Raw genomic sequence first — 21083 nt, forward strand, 5'->3', positions numbered from 1 at the left:
TAGAGATCTATACATGTGTAACTTCAAAGGCATTCTGACCTGAAGTCAAGGCTGGGGACACTGTTGTAGGCCAGGCCTGTGAAAAGACGGGGCCACAGGGGTGTAAGATAAGCAGGCTTTGGTGTTGGACGACAGGAGGTCTTGGCTGGCAGTGACAGTCGTGTACACGTGTATTTCAGTGCAGTGTGACGGATGCCAGCTTGTGGCCGTGAAAGGACAGCTTGTCTCCACGTTGGAATCGTATTCGTTCTGAAAGAATGAGGGAATTTTAAGGATCGAAATGGAACAAGGACTCTAATGTTATTTGCAATTTTCTATAGTGATCTGCCTTTGCAGAAAGGTATCTCTTTAACCACCCATCAACAAACCATAGAGAATCTAAAATTGCTCCTAACTGGCTCATGCCCCTTTAGTGCTTGGTTTGCTAAAATACTACTACTACTACTACTACTACTACTACTAATAATAATAATAATAATGAAAAAAAGCTAAAAGAACCTGACAAGTTTTCAAAGCAGAGTCTCAGACTGCACCCTCAGTGAAGAGAAACCAACTTGCCATGGTTGGCTTGGGGGGTTCCCTGGGGTTCAGAGACTTTAATAAAAGTAAAGAGTAGTAGACAGTTTTGAAGATGGAAGATGACTGATTACAGAGCATGAGTTAGCACAGCTTTTGTTGAAAACTAGTTCTTTGAGTATAGTGAGATGTCTGGGGAAATTCTTACAGCAGTACTTCCAATTGGGAACAGGCTGGAAGGACCTGCCTTTGGCCTGCACACTCATGTGCCAGCTTGTAGCTCCCAAGGGACTGCAAAGATAGTCTGGTAGTGTTGAATCCCTTTGTAGAATAAAATGTCTAAATGTACACACATTTATTATATGCACAGCTATTATAAATCTAGCTATAAGTAAATCTAACAATAAATTGTTCTCTTTAGAAGATTCCTAAAAATACGTATTCTGAAAGCTTTGGAACAGGTGTATGTAGAGCTGGTTTTTGGGAAAGAATACAGCTACACAAATATGCACCCAGATTTGTAGAAATCAAGTTGGAAAGTAGTGTCCTAGAGACACGTAGGAAATAAAGAGAATTGGGTTTGCATCAGACCATAAATAAGCTGTGCCAATTTGGGCAGTTGCTTAGTCTCCCTGATTCTCAATTTTACTACCTTTACAATGAAGATGGTAAAACCTGAGAGGAAAATTATGTTGATGATTACATAAAATGTGGTCATTTTTAAAGTGATAGGATAGGTTTATAGGGTTCACTATACTAGTCTTTACACTGTTGTTTTAAAACTTTTTCAAAGTAAAAAACCTGTAATGGAGACAAAGGTATAGAGACAGCAAAAAAGTCAGTGGTTACCAGGGGTTAGTGAAGAAGAAACTGAAAAGGTGGAGCACGGGATTTGGGGGGCAGTCAAGTCTTCTGTCTGACACTATAATGGTGACTACATGTCAAATGTGGGCTTTGGATGATAATGACATGGCCATGTAACTTCCTTGATTGTAACAAGTGTACCCCTCTGGTGCAGGCTGTTGATATGTGGGGGCAGGGGACAAATGGGAAATCTCTGTACCTTTTGCTCACTTTTTTTTTCTTTTTTTTTGCATTTGTCTTCAGATAGAGCGAGAGGGGAGGAAGGGAGAGAGAGAAACATCAACGTGAGAGGGACACATAGACTGGTCGCCACCCGCACAACCCAACCAGGGCCCGAGACAAACTGCAACCGAGGCACATGCCCTTAGCGGGAACTGAACCCAGGACTCTCTGGTCCATGGGCTGACGCTCTAACCGCTGAGCCAAGCTGGCCAGGGCCTTTCTGTTCACTTTTTCAGTGAACCTAAAACTGCTCTACAAGATAACGTTTGTAAAAAGAAATAATAAGAATACCTACCAACACTGACTACCTGGCCTATCGAGTAATAAGGGCAAATATTAGGCATATATTTGTTACATCATTCAAATAAATGCCAAAGAGGAACATAATCTGGTATGCCACAGAACTATGGAAACACGTAGGCTTGAGGGTAACTTGAGTCTTGTCTCAGGCAGAAGCTCAGAAATGCAAAAATGATCTTATTCACAAAGCTCTAGTATAAGTTAGTTGACTTTTCTCCTTTAAAAAACATTCATGCCTCTTCATCGGTCCATTTTCTGCCAACTGTCAAATATTCTCTAGAAAAAGACAATCCCTGAAATTTATCAAAAAGCACAGTTATTGAAAAGGAGAAAAATTAATAGGTTTGTGTCTATATTCAGGCTTCTTCTTCTTTTTTTTTTTTATTGCATCTCTTCACGCAGACCTGGGAATCTTGCCGCTAAAGACAACAGAGTGAGTCAACAGTGACATCTAGTGTTCAACCGGATCCCTTCTGCAAAGCCCTTGATGGAAATAGGAAGACCCTGGTGTTGACAGGAGATGCAAACCTGTTACATGTGACCAACCAAGATCACTGAGGCGCACCCACCTGAGTATTTATGGTGCTGCCTCCACAGATGTTCACAGGGAGACCCAACATCTCCCAGCCTCGGAGCACACCTGGAGTTAAGGAGTTGGCTCTATTCCCTCTGCCTCGCCATCCCTAGATCCCAAGGTCAAGAATGGATGATAAGCCCTGGGGGACAAGAGACCTGGTTGAGTGTCTAAGAGCCTTCTCTTGGAGCAAGTTAAATAGATCTTGTTGACTTTGGAAAATAATCCTGGTTTTGCATAAACTTTTTACTGACATCCTCAATAAAAGTGAATTCTGAAGGAAGCTTAACTTATTGCATCCTATAAATAAGGAGCTGATTATATATATATATATGCATGCCAGTAATTTTCAACAATTTTTTTTACTCACAGTGGAACCCTTTGGAGGAAAAAATGAAATATTACTTGGAATAACAATAGAAGCATAGATAAATTTAGATAAAAGTAGATTAGATATAGCTACTCTATTGAAAGCACAGCTAGGTAGAAGAACTGAAGACCCAGCCTCTCAGACTTCCTGAACCCCACCTTTCTATCACCCCTCCTCACCTCATTCCGTACCTGACACACACCCCATATCGTTATCCCAGCCCACCCACTCCCAGCTTCCGAGATTTTTCTGCAGGGCCCTAGCTCCTGGGAGTAGAGTCCTTTACACTTGGGTCTATTTTCTTCGGTGACCCTCGACAGAAAGCCACCTGAGACCTAAGCAAAGGAGAGAGGAGCTTTATAAGGGAAGATGTACTTCACTTAACACAGGAAGCCACAACGAACAGAAGGCTGGGGAGCATTTTTCCAGTTGGAAAGACAAGCTTCCCTGTCTTTCTATATCCGAGAAGGTGCCCCACCCTCATTCTCCCCCCTTTGTGATGAGGTCCCTTCTTTGGATGAGCATGCCATCAGATCCATGAGAAATTTCCTTTGCCTTTTTTCTGGGAAATTGTATTCCCTTCTGTTCCCTCCCCAGGGCTATCCACCTGTCTTCTCACGGATGGAAATAAGTAGTGACAGTGCCAGCAAAATTCTGAAGATTTACTGGAGGGAGTCAGGGGTCAGTGTCCCAAGGTCAGTTTCCTAGGGCAACAACCCCCTAACAGCTCCATGCTTCAGGCCTGCCTGCGACATGTTCCTAAAACTGCATCCTGGAGATTTCTCTCCAACTGCACACGTGTTCACTTCTTCATCTGCTACAAGAACATAAATGAGCACCTTCCAAACTATCCAAACCAAAGAAGAGGCATTTGTATGATTGGAAGTCACATATTTTTCTTGATTGTAACATTGAAATCATCTTCTAAACAATCAACTGACAGCTATATCTCACAGCTGAAATGCCATGGGTATGGTCTTGTCAGAAAATAAAATGAGAAAAATGCCTCTTGATCCCCTTCACTTGGTCAAAACAGGCAGGCGCACTTGGGAAGCTCTGTGTGGCAGGTGCAGTGTCGTTCCCACTTGAAGTTTATCAGTGAGCATTCACACGGAGCGATCGCCCCGACACAGGGTTCCTCTCCATCTCGCGTCTTTGGAATTCTCGGGCTCAGCACTGGTGACATTCGCGACAATCCTTTGCTGTGGGGGCTGTTCTGTGCACTGTAGAACATGTAGTAGCCGCCTGGGCCTCTAGCCGTTACATGCCAGGGGCATCTCCTCTATTAGGGAAAAACAAAAAAAAATGTCTCCAGACACGTCCAAATGCCCCCTGGGGAACAAAATTGCCCTTCTCTCCACTGAAAACCCAGCCTTATATGAAAGTATCATGTAATTCTTGCAAAAAATATCCTTATGAATAAGATAATCTTACTTCTATTTTACAGGTGAGGAAACCAAAGATTGGTTAAATTCCCCAATTTTGCACAACTACACTGAGTCTGGAGCCCAGTAATCCAGCCCCAGAGGGCGTGCTCCCAAGCACTCTGTCTCCTACATCCTTCTCCAAATCCCTGCGCTCCTGTGGCCCCAGACCAACAGAACTCTCCGAAGAGCTGGCGATTTTCCTGGCCCTACCACAAGCTTATGAGGACTTGCTACCTCTTCCAGAGGCCTGTGCAGTGGGAAAAAAAAAACAAGTTAAATTAGATCCCCTTTAGGTTTGCCCTTGTGTGTGAAGCTATATTTTTCAGGCCATGAGGTTACTATAAAGTTTCAAGAGCAGTCAGAAAACACATTTTTTTCCCTTCATCTCAACTCACTGTGGAATTCCACCCTTCCCTTTAAATTCTTTTCCAAACCTTCGGATTCCCGGTGGGCTCTGGGGCCACAGCCGGGGCCGCCAGCGGGATCATAGTGGCTGCTGTCCCCGCAATAACTCACCTAAACTTATAACAAGCATTTTACCCATTTTGCTCTGACGGAAGCTGAGGATTAACGCTAAGTAACTTGCCCACGGTCACCTTGTTAGTACAAAGCTGAGATCTGAATGTCAAAGCCTGTGCTTTTAACCTCCAAGATAAACTGCCCTCTTGGTCCCCTGGTCTTTGTGGTGAAATTACAGCTCCCCATGCCTGGGGCACCAACTACCCTGCTGAGACTACAGCCATTGCTGCAGAAGGTGCCCGTGCTGCGCAGATGACTCATTCTTTTTTTTTCTTTTTCTTTTTTGATTTTAGAGAGAGAGGCAGGGAGAGGGGGAGAGAGAGATAGAAACATCGATGAGAGAGAACATCAACTGGCCACCTCCTGCGTGCCCCCCACTGGGGATCAGGCCTACAACCTGGGCATGTGTCCTGACCAGGAATCGAACTGGCGACCTCTTGGTGCATGGTTCAATGCTCAACCACTGAGGCGCACCAGCTGGGCAGATGACTCATTCTTATGCCATTGTCAATGCCACTGGACACAGGATGTCGCTTGTTTAGTCTTCTCCTCTTCTTTTTGTGTCTCCTCACTTCGAAAGTCAGGCGTGAGCCCATAGTGGCTAAGGAAAAGGAACAGGAGACTCCGAATGCCTCCCCTCCCTCACCGATCCTTTGTTCTAGTCAAACTCTGCCTCTTGACTCTCTCCTCCCTCGGGGTACATCCTCATGCATTCTCAGCCGGTATCGACTTAATATCTTCCATACGCCAGCCACTCCACTAGGCACTGGGACAGAATAATGAGCGATAGACGTGGTGCCTGCTTCATGGAGCTTGTGGTTTATGGAGTAGACAACCGTTAATCTAATAATCACGTAAATACATTCGAGATGATGGCTGTGTTAAGAACCACAGAGATGGAGGAATGGGTGAAAAAGGTGAAGGGATTAAGAACAAATTGGTTGCTAGACTGACAAACCTCAAAGGGAAGGGAGGTTTGGGGGGTGGGAAGAAATAAACCAAAGAACTTATATGCATATATGCATAACCAATGGACACAGACAACAGTGTGGGAAAAGGCAGGAGGGGGGCGGGAGTGGGCAGGAGGGGGTCAATGGGGGGAAAATGAGGAACATCTGTAATACATTCAACAATAAAGTTAAAAATAAATTGAAAAAAAGAACCACAAGAGAAAGTGCGTGATGCTCTAATATGTATATTCTAATATGTATGTATATTCTAGCGGGGACCAAGCCAGTCTTCGGAGTTGGGCAAAGTTTTATTAATGAACTTATATTGAACTGAAACATAAAGGTCTGAAGAATGAGTAAGAGGTAAGAGCAGTATCCAGCTGAGAGGGAGCTGGCTTGCAGGCAGCTGTACAGTGTTGCAAGTAAAGAACATGTGCAGAGTGTGAGGCTGGAAGAGGGAGCAGAGTCTACTATACGAACAGGAGGCCGTGGCTTGCGCAGTGAGTCTGCAGAGACAGGTCAGGGCCAAAATTGCAGGACCTCATAACAGTTTTTTTTTGTTGTTGTTGTTGTTTTTACTTTTTCCTAAAGATACGGCTTTAAGCAGGAGGGGACATGTGTTTTTTAGAAAATCACTTTGCTATGAAAGAGAGACATGCAGCCATGTGCAGAATATAAATTCATTGCTGGAGGCACAGACTGCCGACCGCCTACACCACAGCCTTACACTCCATCTTGCTAAGTCACGGGGCTGTGCTTTGGTTCAAGGTGATTATGTGCCCCGTTAAAAGTGCTCACCATCTCAGACCCCCGTGTCTTCGTGGCTAGCCCAGTGATTCCATTCTCCTTAATTTTTTGTTATCCTCACCAGAGGACATTTTTGCTCCTATCTTCAGATAGAGCGAGAGGGAGAGATGGAGGGAGAGAGAGAGAGAAACATTGATGTGAAAGGGACACGTAGAGTGGCTGCCACCCACATGACCCAACCGGGGCCGGGGACAAACTGCAACCGAGGTACGTGCCCTTAGCGGGAACCGAACCCGGGACTCTCCGGTCCGCGGGCCGATGTACCAACCACTAAGCCAAACCGGCCAGGGTGTGATTCAGTTTTGAACAATCCTATTTTATAAGTAGAAGTCTCTTTTATTTTATTTTTTCTGTGTGGGAATTTGGAGGCTGGACAGTGGTAAATTATGTCCAATGAGACAACGCTAAACCCATACTGTACCCCCAACTTACTCTTTGTCTGCATGATGTCCGTGTGGATAGCAAGGTCTGAATACGATAGGACTCTTTTAAAGTGACAGGCACGGCTAACTTGTCCTTTGTTCCTCTGCCTGTACACTTTCTCCTTTCCTGGACATAGATGCCCTCTGGAGGACTAAAGTCACGAGCTGAGGATAAGGAACAGGAAGCAAGCCACAGACTACACAGTTGATGGATGGAATGTCCATTGCCAAACTTCTTGTTAGATAAGACAGGTAAGACCTTATGTGCGGGCTTCTCTGTTATCCACAGTTGAGTCCAATCCTTACTGCACCCAGCAACCCCTCAGACACTCTCAGACATGCCTGAATTCTAGAGTGAACACAACACCCGATCTTCCTCCAAAGGTGCTCCAGTCATTACCTGCTCAAAATCTCTCCTGGGAAGGGTTAGAACTGCGGAGTCTCTCAGCCAGGGGATCAAGATGAACATTGTCATAGTAAGTCATGTTGATGTACGTACCATTCCTATAACATGATGAAAATGGTACTTCACCTCTGTGGTCTTCCTGCCAGTCTAATCACAAGAAAAATATCAGACAAATCCCAACCCAGGTACATTACACAAAATACTTGACCAATACTTTTCAAAAGCGAGGAAAGTCCGAGAAACTGTCATGGCCAAGAGGAGCTTAAGACATGACAACTCATGTAATGTGGCGTCCTGGATGGACCCCTGGAACAGAAAAGAAGCAGTAGGTAAAACGAAGGAAATGTGAACAGAGTATGGACTTCAGTCAACAATAATGTATCGATGGTTCGATAGGTGTGATCAATTGACCTTACTTGTGTAAGATGTTAATAAGATGGGAGGCTGGGAGTGGGGTATTTGGAACTTTTGTACTATCTTTACAATTTTTCTGTAAACCTGAAACTAGTCTAAAATAAAAAGTCTATTAAAATGAATATTCCCCGTCTCCATGCTAGTCCCACAGAAGTACACTATCTTGAGTGGGACCCAGGCACCTGCACATTTAACAAGACCCTCAAGTTTCAAAACTACTACTTCAGGCCTCGTCTGGGACTCCTGCTGGGCGTGAAAGACGAGGCCCTTCAGGCCACCTGTTCAGCTGCCGCACAGAAAGATGCCGGCGCGCCAGCAGAGAGGGGTGTCCGGACATCGACGGGTGTGTTCCGCTTCTAGAACAAAGCAGGCAGTTCCTCTGTTCTGTGGATTTTGCCAACATTAAATGCCTTTGGATAGAAGTCATTAGTTTAATGTTTCACCCCCCAAGTTGAATTTGAATCTCAGCAGTAATCATGCTAATGGTTACCTCGAATAAAATATCCAGATTGCATTTTTGTACTTCTGTCATAAATAACGTAAAATATTGGGTGGCTTTTTATTATTATTTTTACTTCTTGTTTCCCACTGTTACCACCACATTTCTTGAAATAAAAGAGCAATGAAACCAATATTTATACAGGTTTTTCATGGCTCTATGAAACATTTTCACCAGGATTGAAAGAGCAAAACAATTATGTTCTGTGATGGATTTAGGACAAAAATGTACATAAATGCAGCCATTCCTTTGCTGAATTCAGATATATCAGGACCAAATCCCACTGCAGTGTGGTGGCACGTGCCGTACCAGAGGGAGGCAGCATGCTGGAATGGGAAGAAGTTAAACTAGAGCACAGAGGCCGGGTGGCAGACCACGACGCAGTTCTTGCCAGCTGGTGTGACTTTGGAGAGGTGACCGAAACGCAAGTTTCACATTCGCAAAACGAGCAGCTTGGAATCCCAAAGCCTGGACCTACTCTGGCCCCTAACATCACAATGATAAGACTTGTGTTTGTAAACTCGAAATATTTCACAACTAATAAGTCAACGACTAATGATCAAATGCGGGGCTAAAACCAGCAGTCTTATTGCTTGGGAACTGTGTCCCACAAAATAAAGAGATGGTGTCACAGGCCGTTTAAAGATGCCTTCCCGTTCATTTTGCCTCTACTGTGGATGCTGCCAAGTGAGACAGCGAGAGACCCAAGGATGAAAGCTGACAAGCAGAGGAAAGAAAAACCCCATAAAACAGATGTTTTAAACATGAAGCAGGTGTTGATGTTTATTTCTACCTAGCTGCTGCCTAGATTGACATTGTTAACACTTCAAAGTAGGAGTCCTCCCATAGATAAGGAACAAAGGCAATAAATAGATGAGTCACGAAAGAAATGAAAGTGGTAAACACGCGCATGAAAAACTGTTCACCTAAACTAATAAACAGATGAGTTGCCTTTCTATTTTCTTTGCCAATATTTTTCCTGGTATAGATCTCAATGACGACAGAGATGTAGTGAAACTATTTTCATGTATCACTGCCAGAGAGAACATAAACTGGTACAAACCTTTTGGAAAATATCTGATGAGGTACATAAAGAATGATTTAAGCCCTGGCCCGTTTGGCTCAGCGGTGAAGCATCGGCCCGTGGACCAATGAGTCTCGGGTTTGATTCTGGTCAAGGGCGTGTACCTCGGTTGTGATTCATCCCCAGCACTGGTCAGGGTTATGTGGGAGGCAACCAGTCGATGGGTCCCTCTCCCATCGATGTTTCTCTCCCTTTCTATCTGAAGATAAATAGGAAAAAATCCTCGGGTGAGGATTAAAAAAAAAAAGAATGATTGAAGTATTACGCCCTTTGATTCTATAATTCCATCAAGAACACAGGACAAAGCAATATGCTTGGAGATGTTCATGGCAGAGAAAAATTGGAAGCAATTTCTAAACGTCCAAAAATAGATGAAAGATTATGTGTTACATCTGCTCGATTTTATATTATGCAGCTTTGTAAAATAGACACTCTGGAGGCTACTTGCTAACAGAAAATGTTTATGACCTGTGAAATGTAGTAAACTGTCAGCTCATGTATATATCTTTGGCTTACACAATGTTTTTAAATTTTGTAATCAACGTTTTAAAATTGATAAAACTGCGCTGGCCAGTGTGGATCAGTTGGTTGGAGTGTTGTCCCGGAAGGTCTCAGGTTTGATACCTGGTCAGGGCACATGCCCAGGTTTCAGGCTCGATCACCAGTAGGGGGATTGCAGGAGGCACCAGATGGATGTTTCTCTCTTTCTTTCTCCCTCTCCTTTCTTCTCTCTTAAACCAATAAACACATATCCTCGGGTGAGGATTGAAAAAATAATAAAATTGATAAAACGTATAAAAATCATGTTTGTTTGACTCTTGTCAAAAAATAATAATAATTGGCAAAATTGAGACCTTTTGCTTGACAGCAATAATTTGAAGCTGAAGAGTAACTGCTCCCTTAGGGTAAAGAACATATAACCCCCTTTGATCCTCAGTCCCTACTCAGTGACCCTTGGAGACATTTGAGTTCATGACCCCTGACCTAAATTTAATAATGAGAATATATATGTATATTGTACAGATAATTTCAAATATACACATAAAAAAAAATGTAATCTCCCAAAATGTTATGGCTGGCTGTAGTAGAGTTCTTGTATTTTGCTTAGTTTTCTTTTCTCTATTTTAAAATTTTCTTCATGGTCTTTATATTTTAAGAATATAAAATATATGACCTTTCAGCTAATGCTCAGTCTTTCAGTAGGTATGTGTGACTTCAAGCCATTCGAAGAGAGCAGTGGACGCTGTATGTCTCCCCCCCCCCCCCCCAATGACTTGGAGCCAGGTGCTATATTACAATGAAATTGAGTCTTAGCCCAAATTCTTCTAAGCATACCACATCTATGAGCCAGGAATGACACTTTGCTTCCTGTAATCCCAGAGAAATCCCCCTTTCTTTTCTTAGGACCTACAATATTAAAATAAAAATTTGAAGGAAACTTGAGTGACAGTTTCATTCTTAGAAAGACACACTATATTCCAATAACAAAATCAGACAATAGGCAAAGGGCCGATAGAGCGAGCGGTCCTGAGCACAGCTGGGTTTAATAGGTTCATAACACCTTCTTCCCGTGAAGATGATGGAGGAAAAACAGACCAACCGCTTATCTTGACTGCTACTCATTTTATAAATAGAACACTATTCCTGCCCAGCTGGTGTGGCTCAGTAGATTGAGCGTCATCCCGTGGACTGAGAGGTCCCGGATCGATTGCCAGTCAGGGCACGTGCCCTGGTTGTGGGCTTGATCCCCAGTAGGGGGCGCACAGGAGGCAGCCAATGGATGTTTCTCTCTCACATCAATGTTCCTATCTCTTTCACTTTCTCTCTCCTTAAAAAAAAAATTAATAAAATCATATTTTTAAAAAGAATCAATCAATGAATGCATAAATAAGTGGAACAACAAATCTCTCCTCTCTTCCTTCCCCTCTCTCTAAAATCAGTCAATAAATAAAAACAGAATGTGGAATAATACTCTGCAAGTAAATAACATTTCTTTTTTCTTTTTTAAATCCTCACCTAAGAACACTTTTCCATTTATCTTCAGACAGTGTGAGGGAGGGAGAAAGAGAGAAACTTCGATGTGAGAGAGACACATCGACTGGCTGCCTCCCACATGACCCCAATCAGGGCCGGGGACTGAACCGCAACCAAGGCACGTGCCCTTGACCAGAATCAAACCCGCAACCCTCCAGTCCTCGGGCTGACGCTCCTACCGCTGAGCCAAACCTGCCAGGGCGTAAATAAAATTTCTTGAAACACTATACATGGCAATGATTTGGAAACTGAATATACTCCTTTCAACGCAACTTAAATTTGTACACATTTCCTGTGATATTAGTAATAGAAAATGATCTGAGGCAATGAGGAAACACATTAACCGACGGGGAAAATCGGTTCATGCCATCTAGCTTTCATAGCAGCCAAAGGGGTAAATTAAATGAATTGTGATCGGACCAACACTCCTGCCTCTGCCAGGTCTTTCAAGGTAGCACCAAGTCCTGCCATCTCCCGGGGAGGCAATACTGACGTCCGAGGGGGCGGGGGGGGGGGGCAGTTTCAGAGGCTTCACTTAGCTTTCCCATTAAGACAGTTTTTAACCCACAGGCCAAGAAACAAATGGGGGTTCTGACAAGTCCCAGACATATTCAGGTCAATCATTTATTCAGGAAGTGGGGAGATGATCACTGACTGGGCAGATCCATGGACTCAATGGACCTACTGTGAGTCCTGAGATAGGACTCCATTCATTATCTGGATTCCCCACTCTAAAAGGCACACTATGGTGATACTCTTGTCCCTGAGTGTCAATCTCAGCTTGGACCGTGTGTCCTGTGTCCTCAGAGTGTTTGTGTCCACTCCTTTCCCCAAGTGATCCAAGTAAATAACCACAGGCCCTTTGGAGAGGGGGAGTCACTCACACACATTTGCCGTGGGGTGGCAAAGCCCTCCTTGAAGATTCAGACTTTCCTTCAGCCAGTAGTTTCTGGGTCTGGAAACTTGGCAAGAGCTCATACCTTTGTGTTAGGGTGGCTGTGCCCTGCCACCTGATCATCTATCCGTCCTCGAAATCCTTTGGTGGTACAGCATGAGCAATCTCTACTGGCCACCTGTCTATTTTGTCCCCAGGGATGCCGTGTTCTATTAACCATTTCCAAATCTCTCTGCAGGTACCCCTCAGACATAACCACTCATTACGATAACTATGCCCACTATACTTGTGACAGGGATACATGGCCACGGGCCCCTATTCTTCCATCCCCACTGTATAAGAGAGCATCCTTCTGGAATAGCATCTGACCTGCAGGGCCACCCTGAGCCCCTCAGTGATGCGGGCGCCCCCTCCCCAATGCATTCCTTCTCATTTTGGTCAGTGTGTTCACTGTGCTTCCCTGAGTGTCCCCTTAAAAAAATACATAAATACTTTATTATTTGCTGCAATAGCATCCGTTAATGGGAAATCAGATGTTGAATCTGCTAATTGCGGAGTTTTCCATTTAGTGTACATTAAAATAAATAATTATTAGTATAAAAATTTCCACCCATCAACCACGTAAAATCGTCCCACATTCACAGATGAACCTTTGACAAACACTGCAATGTCAACAGGGAGACGTCTGGTCTGGCTGAGCACCTGTGACTTCCGAAATGGTCACTGCGGTCATTCTCGGGCCCCTCTCGTGTGTTGCAGTGTCCACTGAACTTGAGCACAGATCTGCTCCTAGGCTGGCTTCGGAATGAGGGGAGGTCCTCATACCCATCTGTTTCTCAGTTTCTTCGCCCCTTAATTTAAAAGGAACATGGAAAGAAAATCTGTTCCTTCTTATTTCTCGGAAATATAACACGCACCCAACCTCACAAGAAAAATTTCCTGGATAATACCACGTGTTTTTATAGCCATAGAGACGATCTTATCCTTACTCATTCATTACCAAAAATAAAGACTATGGTTATAATTTATTCTCCATAGATGCAAACCATCTCATCTCTTTTGACAGCAAAAAGGCAGAAAGACAAAACAAATCCCGAGGACAGAGATGAAAACCATACAATTTTCCATTTCTTTAATTTATTGTTTGTTTTTTATTTTGTTTGTCTATTGCACTGTTTGCATGTTTATCTTGCAAGAGAGCCCACGGAAGCGAATGAAAATACCTGCGGGCTAATTTTAAACACTATGAGAGGGATTAGGCACTAAATATAAAAAAAATAAGACTTTTAAACTAGGAAACATTTTCCTGAAATGTGACAGTTGAATGCATTAATAAACATGGAACAACATGGATCTCCTCTAACAAATAATTTAAACATTGTGTGCACTACCAAAAATAAACTAGTCAGAATATCAATATTTTCAAGTCACAATTCCCTGGGACAGACTAAAAACAAGTTACCTCTGAACCTAAAGTCAGAAGAGCAAAATCTGTCGAAGTAACCATATTGCCATTGTTCTCAGCCATCTACTGAAGAATCCTACAAGTTCTGAAAGTCTTTTCAATAAAATGAACCCTGATTTCTTGGCAAGCTCCTTGCTCAAGGGGCAAGTAACTTGTGAAGCTGGACTTCTCAGTCTGTGGCTAGAAGTGAACTGTATGGCCAGCGCTGCTCCGTTTTGAAAATCATCTTCAGAATGAAAACCCAGCGATGACCTTCTTTTGTGTAACACAGCCCAGAAGACAGCACAAGAGGTCCCTGGGCAGGCGCAACCCTCAGCCAATAAGCCAGAAACAGATTACAGAGAAGAGAAGGAAGTACAGGCCAGACGTTTCTGTTGATAGATGCCATCCTGGGTAAAACATCAAGGGCTTTTGGATTAGAAGTAGGCAATATGCAAAAAGGAGGTAACCAGATAGCAATAATGTTGAGAATGCAAGATGCTTGTACCACAGCTGAAGACAGAGTTGCTTATGTACAGCTTCAGGATGCTTTGCTGGGGATCATTCTGTTTGGAACTCACAGCTGAGCAGCACTTCTAGACACTTCTGTTATCTGGTACATCTGTATTTCTGAATAATTATAACCAATACTTAAAGAGATGCCTCTGACATCTTCCAAGGTTCTTCCGAATTAAAGAAAGGTCACATAGTGCCTGGTATCATTTTGATGTTAGCCTATATATAATTATAAATTATTTTAGATTTGATAATCCATATTGGCCTCAATGAGAGTCCTCTCCACTAATCTTATTGTTTTATTAACTAGACTACCCCATCCTCCCGACAGGATTAATGATTAAGGCTTGTGTACAACCAAAACCAGGACAAGGGCAACGGGCGCCGGGAATCCAATCGGTCGTCATGATGAAACATTCCACTGGCCAACTCTCCGATGCAAGATCAGCAGTATGCTTTAACACAACCTGAACATCTCACAGAATAAAGTCCTCACAAAGATATTCAAATCCTTAGATCTTTTTGTGGGATTCAGAACCATTTTTCACGTAGCCCTTGACTTGCTCGCTCTTATCTACATCCGTGTGCCCAGCTTTGGTTGGCTGCTGAGTCCCAGCTGAAGAATTCCAATTGTGCCTCCCAGCCTCCCCTCTAGGGACTTGGAAATGGGAGATAGTGCAGTTCTCGCTGGCCATCTGCCAGGCATGGCACCCCAGGCTTCTTGGGGTAAGTTCGACGGGCAATTTTAAAGAACTCTTCTGCAGCATCAAGAGCAATGAGACGGTCCTGCCAACAAATGAAATACAAAAACGTTGTCAAGATGGGAAGCCATGCCCTGTTGACAGGAAACCCAATCTAACAACAACAAAACCCATCCTGGAAATAATAATGAGGGAACAATTTATCAAATTTTTCTCCACAAATTTAGAGACATGCCTTAACCCTTACTTACATTATCCAAGAAACATCCTTTCCAATTCCTCATCAGTCTTAGGGTATATAAACATTTCTCACATCTCTGACCTACAAAGCTGACTCCACAGCAGAACTGGCTGAAAAATACAGATTCTGGAGCCATAACCCAAGTCTCAAACAGGTCTGGGTGCAATTGTGAAATCTGAATCAAAGCCCTCCAGGTGACTCGGGCTGCTGGCCACAGCCGCCAACACCATCTGCCACCTCACACTGCGGTGTTGCTGGTGGTGATGCAATGAGTACACAGAATAAAGGAATGAAAGCAAAATCGGGGCAGATGAAAAAATGCATCCACTTACCACAACAAAGAGATACCTCTCGGAGAGCTCCCAGCCTGTTGGGAAAATCGTGGTCTCTTCAGCCAGTTTTAACAAGATCTCTCGAGCTTTCTTTGTGTTTTTAGAATCACTGACCGTGCTGAGTTTCGTCACTGACAACAAAGAGTCAGCTTCCTTCTGAAAACCTAAGGGAAAAAGATGTGCCCATCATGTAAAGCAGTCAGAGGAAGTGACCGTCCTGCAGTACGGGCCTGATGTCACTTCTGAACAAACATCAGAACACGGAAGCCGAACCCGGGCTGCTTCCCGGCTGGGTGATTGGCAGTGTTTTTCTTTAAAATCTGGTATTTCTTCTTGCTGACTTTTCTGTGTGAACTTTCCCTCAGGGTTAGGCCTCAGATACTCATCCACGAATGGCTGGCTGCCCTTGTTTTGGTTTGAAACCCCGTCTCCACTCCCGACTCTTCACCTCTTCCCCTGCCCCCAGAATTCCCACAGGCCTTAGCAGAGCAGAAGCCAAAACGTGGCCACGTCCAGGTCCCTCCTTTTCCAAGCCCAGAATCCCTTCCCTGCAGCAACATACTTGGCTGGTTAAAATTGTTTACCCAAAGGTACAAAGATTCATAGATTTACACCTGCCTGGAGTAAATTACATTTTTAAAGAGAAGACTATTAAGTCCCACCATTATTAGGTGAGTAAACTGGGTAGAAAGTGCACCCCATTCCCATCATGTTCTAAGTAAAGCAATAAGTAACTTGGTACCCCCACTTTTGAAAAGTTATGATGCCAAGGGGTCATGTTCTCTTTCAAAGCAGAAGGACTGGGGGACTTCAAAGTTGATCAATTCATTTTTAAACATTAAAATGAGCTTATTTATAATGTGAAGGCCATGTTCATTGTATCACAACCCTAGCAGAATTAAGAAAAACCAATACCCAATATCTACTCAAATGCCACAGGGATTTTCCCCAACACCAATACCCAATATCTACTCAAAGGCCACAACTTTGAGTAGGATGTTCCCCAACTTTGAAGCTTTTCTACCTTTTAGTCTTTCTGAAAGTTTACACTGCATTTTGTTGTACTCTCATCAAAAAGAAAGGTTTCTTACAAACAATATCTCTCCCAACCTTCCTCATCTTATAAAGCTATGACTAATTGGCCAATTGCTCCCATCTAATCCAATCAATGTGTAACGCCAAAAAAATTCAGCGTAGTGCCCATATGATCCCACGGCCTTGTGCTGTTGGGTACTGAGGACAGATGGAGTAACACATGGCCAAATGTGTCCTCAAGACACAGGCCGGTGATTAGAGATGTGGCAGATGTTGATCCTGGAGGAGACCGGAGGACAGGGTTGGGAAAATCATTTGTACACAGTCGCCTTCAGTAGCCAATTACCGACATTCCTTTTATGAAAATCATGGTGAAAAAAGTGAAGAGAAACGATCACCACGGCTTATTTTTACCGTTCCATAGTCACTCTCAGACTCACCTAAATCTTCTAAAATGCATTTCCATCTATTTCTCACGTCCCTCCGAATCTGTCGCAGGGTGTAGATGTCATAGTTGAGTTTTTGCCATTCCTGTAGGAGAATAAAGATTCAGTTTTATTTTTTGCTCTTTGGCCTAAACCTCAATCTAATTTCCAAACTTAAGCTACTTGAACATGCGTTTCTCTTCTTCACACCTCTTCAAAGTACATCTAAAGGAAGAGAGGAGAAGTATCGCTAGGCAAACACTGGCTAGCGATCTGGAGCATCCGCCACGGATCGGGAGACATGACATTACATGAATTACCCTCATTAAGCCTTCAAATTACCTAGTCTCTCAACTTCAGCGATCTCGCCTGCAAAGCGGGGATAACAAATGTGAATATCCCATTTAAGACTGCTACAAAGATTAAAGGTATATAAAATGGCAATACACGCACACGGTGAGCACTAATACAATCCATGTATTTATTACAGCCATTTTCTAGATGAAGAAACTGAGACCCAAAGAAGTTAATGGGCTAAGCCAATACCATCCAGCTAATAAGTATCAGAATTTGAATCTAGGCCTGTCTCCGCAGTCAGGAGAAAATTGACATGTATTCTAGAATCTATGTCATCCTTTATTATAAGGATAAAGTAGACCTCAGAATCCCAAGTTTCTTGATTCCCAGCCAATATTTCCTTCACCATGTCTTGGCATTGCTTCCTTTCATTTATATTCCCATGAGCAAATGAATCTTTCAAGCATTGAGCAGAACTATCATAAGGTTATCATTCTGAAACTTCAGTCTTATGGGTTGTAGGCCATTATATTGACGCCAAAATAGAACCTAAATCTTCCAGGAGCATGAGATTCTTTATTTCTTTTCAACGTCATTGAAATTCGTTTTTAAGGAGCTTTACCTATATGGAACAGTCATTTTTAAAATATACCCTTTCCCCTTAGCAAAACCACACAACTATCCTAAAGCACAGCTTAAAAGAACATCATTCTAAAATGCTCAATTTAAGACTCAAGTTTTATGATATTTGGACTCCTCTCACTGAAAATATTTCAATGATGCTATTATTTTCCTACAAGCTCTTTGCTCATTGCTAATCAACTTCCATGACTAGTTAAGAGAAATGAATTTAGCTGTCATTCAAAATGTTTAAAGGCATCACTCGGGAAAAGGAAACTAGCAAAATAAAGTGTGTCTTATTATAACTGCATTTTAGGTTTATTTCTGAAGATACACATCATAAAGTTCACAGATTTCAGCTATTTCCTTGAAGTCAGGAAGTGGTGAGTTTGAGTCCTATTGATTTATTTTGACCAAAGGCATGCACACACATGCACGTGCTCAAGAGTGTGGTAACTGAGGTCAGGGATAAAGTCTCCCCTAGAATAGAGTCAGGTTAACTGAGTCATCTCAAAAATATGCAGCCCTGACCTCATCTTTATCATCATGTTAAAGCACACCTATGTAATCCCCTGGAGACGGTGTCAGTCATGGGGGGACTGTCTTTTTCACTGGCTGCGTCTTACTGTATTGAGTTGGCCATTCAGCATCCGGCACCTGGGAGGGGAGCATGGGCGCTACAGCCAGACTGCCTGGGTTTGGGTCCCAGCTGCGATACTTAGTAACAGCTGTCTCTAGGCAAGTTCGAACCTCGCTTGTCTTATGACCTCATCGCCAATACAGGGACACAAATCCTACCTACCTCATCCGTGGATGTGAGGATCAAATGAGTTAACGCAAACCCGGGCAGTGGGGTTTGGCGCACTTTCTCCTCCAAATAGTGTGGACACAATAAGGAAAGAATCCCCCAAATGCGGGCCGGTTTCTGTCATGAGGACTGAGGACATTATACATTGCAATATGCAGTATACCACCTTTGTGAGGACCCCCAGAAGAAAAATTTCTTTGCTCTTTGCATCAGGTACAAGTTTACTTTTCCTGAAAATTACTTCATCTTGCTGGACATTGTGAATTTTGTAAGTGATCCGTTTCCACACTTACGTAAAAGTGTAGTCATTTCATGAAAAACTCAGAGGCATTTCGAATCATTGAAAATTTTTACTATGTTGATGTCTTCATTCATGCTGCAATCTTGTCTTCTGGTGTGTGCTATCTCACTGTATTTTCATGTAAGTTGCAATAAGTCCTTTTTTTATAATAAGAAAAGTAGCCCTGGCCAGTTTGGCTCAGTGGTTGAGTGTCGGCCTGCGGACCAGAGGGTCCTGGGTTTGGTTCCCACTAGTGGCACATAACACAAAAATAAATAAATACATACATACATACATAAAAAGAAAAGTATAGATAAATAAAAGTATTCCACAGAGCAGCACTGTGCTTGTCCTCAATGACACTGACCCTCCTCCTTGCTGGATGAAATGAAAAGTGGTCAGATTTGTAGTCATAGTAATTAAAAGCCCCACACAATCAATCTGGAGATACAGCCACACAACCTTAAATTTTGAAACAAACCACTAGGTGGCTTCATTAACTTGTGATTAGAGGTCTCTGCTGATTTTTCTTTGAGCTTCTTAGGCTGATGCCTAAACTGTTCCCCGAACTAAGTGTAGCCAAATCTCCATTTTTCAGAAATGCAGTCATCATTGGATGGTCCAGGCTTCAGACTTTTTAAAAAATCTTTGCTTATTGCTGTCCAGTTGTTCTGCTATTCCCGGATACCAACACTGAATGTTATATACATTCATTCAGTTGCAGTATCTGTGACTATTGATAAACTGTCTGATGGAGAAGCAACAATACGGCATTTACAGATCTGCTAAGGATGAACCCTCACGCAACGCATCGGCTGGCTTGCAATGATGGGCGCTTGTTCAGATTAGTGGAATGAAACCATGCACTTCCTACATGCATATCATCACTGTCTTCTTTGTACAGAAGTCAGGGTAATCATAGGAAACTATCTGGAAATTCTGTGCAAAACTGAAAGCTCTAATACCAGTAGAAGCTTGGGTAGGGTTTTACCTAAGAATTGGGTTTTGGTAAAATAAATAAGAACAAAAAATGGTGACATCTGCCTACAACTTAAGAAATTAACTTATTTCCTAGTAACTAGAGAAAAAAATAAGTCTTGCGATGTCCTTCTACAATTTTTAAATTGTAACACTTTTCTTTACACACATAATTTGAAAATAACAAAGATCAGTTAACTATCCTTTGCATTGTGGTTAACGTGATGCTCTGGCCCCAAACTTTAACAATGAGTCCATTATCAAAGGTGTAAGGAAAAAGATAGTGCAGAATTAATTTCACAAGATACCTGGGAACCAGACCAAACTGAAAAAATGTGATGGAAAACAAATTGGTGAAGGTGCTTACAGCTGAATTCTTGAGGTTTTTCTCCTCTTTACCTGCTGACCAAATCAGATTAGGGTGGCAAGATAAGAAAGTTGCGGCAACAACAAAAAAGGCAGAACAAAACTCAGTCTCCTGCCACCAGCTATGGCTAGTTGTCCTCCAGCTTTAGATCCCACGCACTGGCTTTGACCTTGAGTTCTGATTTCAGCTCCTGGGATAATTTTCTTCTGCACAAACTGAAAACATGTCATGTTTATTTACACTACATTGTTGTGAGGTTATGGATAAATGTGACAGTTAAAAAATACTACTTATTTCTTGTGAAAAAAGGTGATTTGCACAATTAAAGAAATGTACTCTAACAAGAGAGCACATAGCCATCTTAAACTTCAAAAGATCCATTTATTTTTAATTACAAACATAATATAATCACATAGAGAGGAAAATTCACAGAGAAAAGGGTTTAAATGAAAACTAAAAGTCTGCTTTCCCATTCTCTTCTTCTTGTCTTATTTCTCAGAGGTAGCCACATTGGAACATTTCTTTGTCCTCCTCCTCCTCCTCCTCCTCCTCCTCCTTCTCCTCTGGTAGCTTACACTACCAATTCATCCAGTATTATTTTAAACTTTCTCTGTACTTGTTGCTATGTACAAAGAGTAATTTAGCTCTGCCTCTTCTCTCCCTCCCTCGCCCTCTCTCTTTCTCATTGCAAGGGAGGAAAGGTGGAGAAACGGATTATTGGTAGGAGTCATGATC

General features: G+C 42.7%; 1 protein-coding gene and 1 non-coding gene across 3 annotated transcripts in view; both read right to left on the reverse strand.

Annotated features, from left to right (window-relative positions):
• Nucleotides 1-6897: 6897 nt before the first annotated feature.
• On the reverse strand, nucleotides 6898-7088 carry LOC118625921. Its single transcript, XR_004958771.1, has one exon. It is a non-coding gene; the product is annotated as a small nucleolar RNA SNORA23 (small nucleolar RNA).
• A 6250-nt stretch (nucleotides 7089-13338) lies between these two features.
• Nucleotides 13339-21083, reverse strand: part of MREG (melanoregulin) — a 55903-nt gene continuing 48158 nt past the window's right edge. For both annotated transcript variants that reach the window (XM_036254826.1, XM_036254827.1), the window contains exons 3-5: nucleotides 17013-17103; nucleotides 15538-15701; nucleotides 13339-15049 (exon numbers count right to left, since the gene is read on the reverse strand). In XM_036254826.1, the coding sequence (XP_036110719.1) occupies nucleotides 14915-15049; nucleotides 15538-15701; nucleotides 17013-17103 (390 nt within the window). In that variant the 3' untranslated portion in view covers nucleotides 13339-14914. The remainder of the gene's footprint in view (nucleotides 15050-15537; nucleotides 15702-17012; nucleotides 17104-21083) is intronic.

Source organism: Molossus molossus, unplaced genomic scaffold (assembly GCF_014108415.1).
Source record: "Molossus molossus isolate mMolMol1 unplaced genomic scaffold, mMolMol1.p scaffold_m16_p_11, whole genome shotgun sequence".
Classification (NCBI taxonomy): Eukaryota; Metazoa; Chordata; class Mammalia; order Chiroptera; family Molossidae; genus Molossus; species Molossus molossus.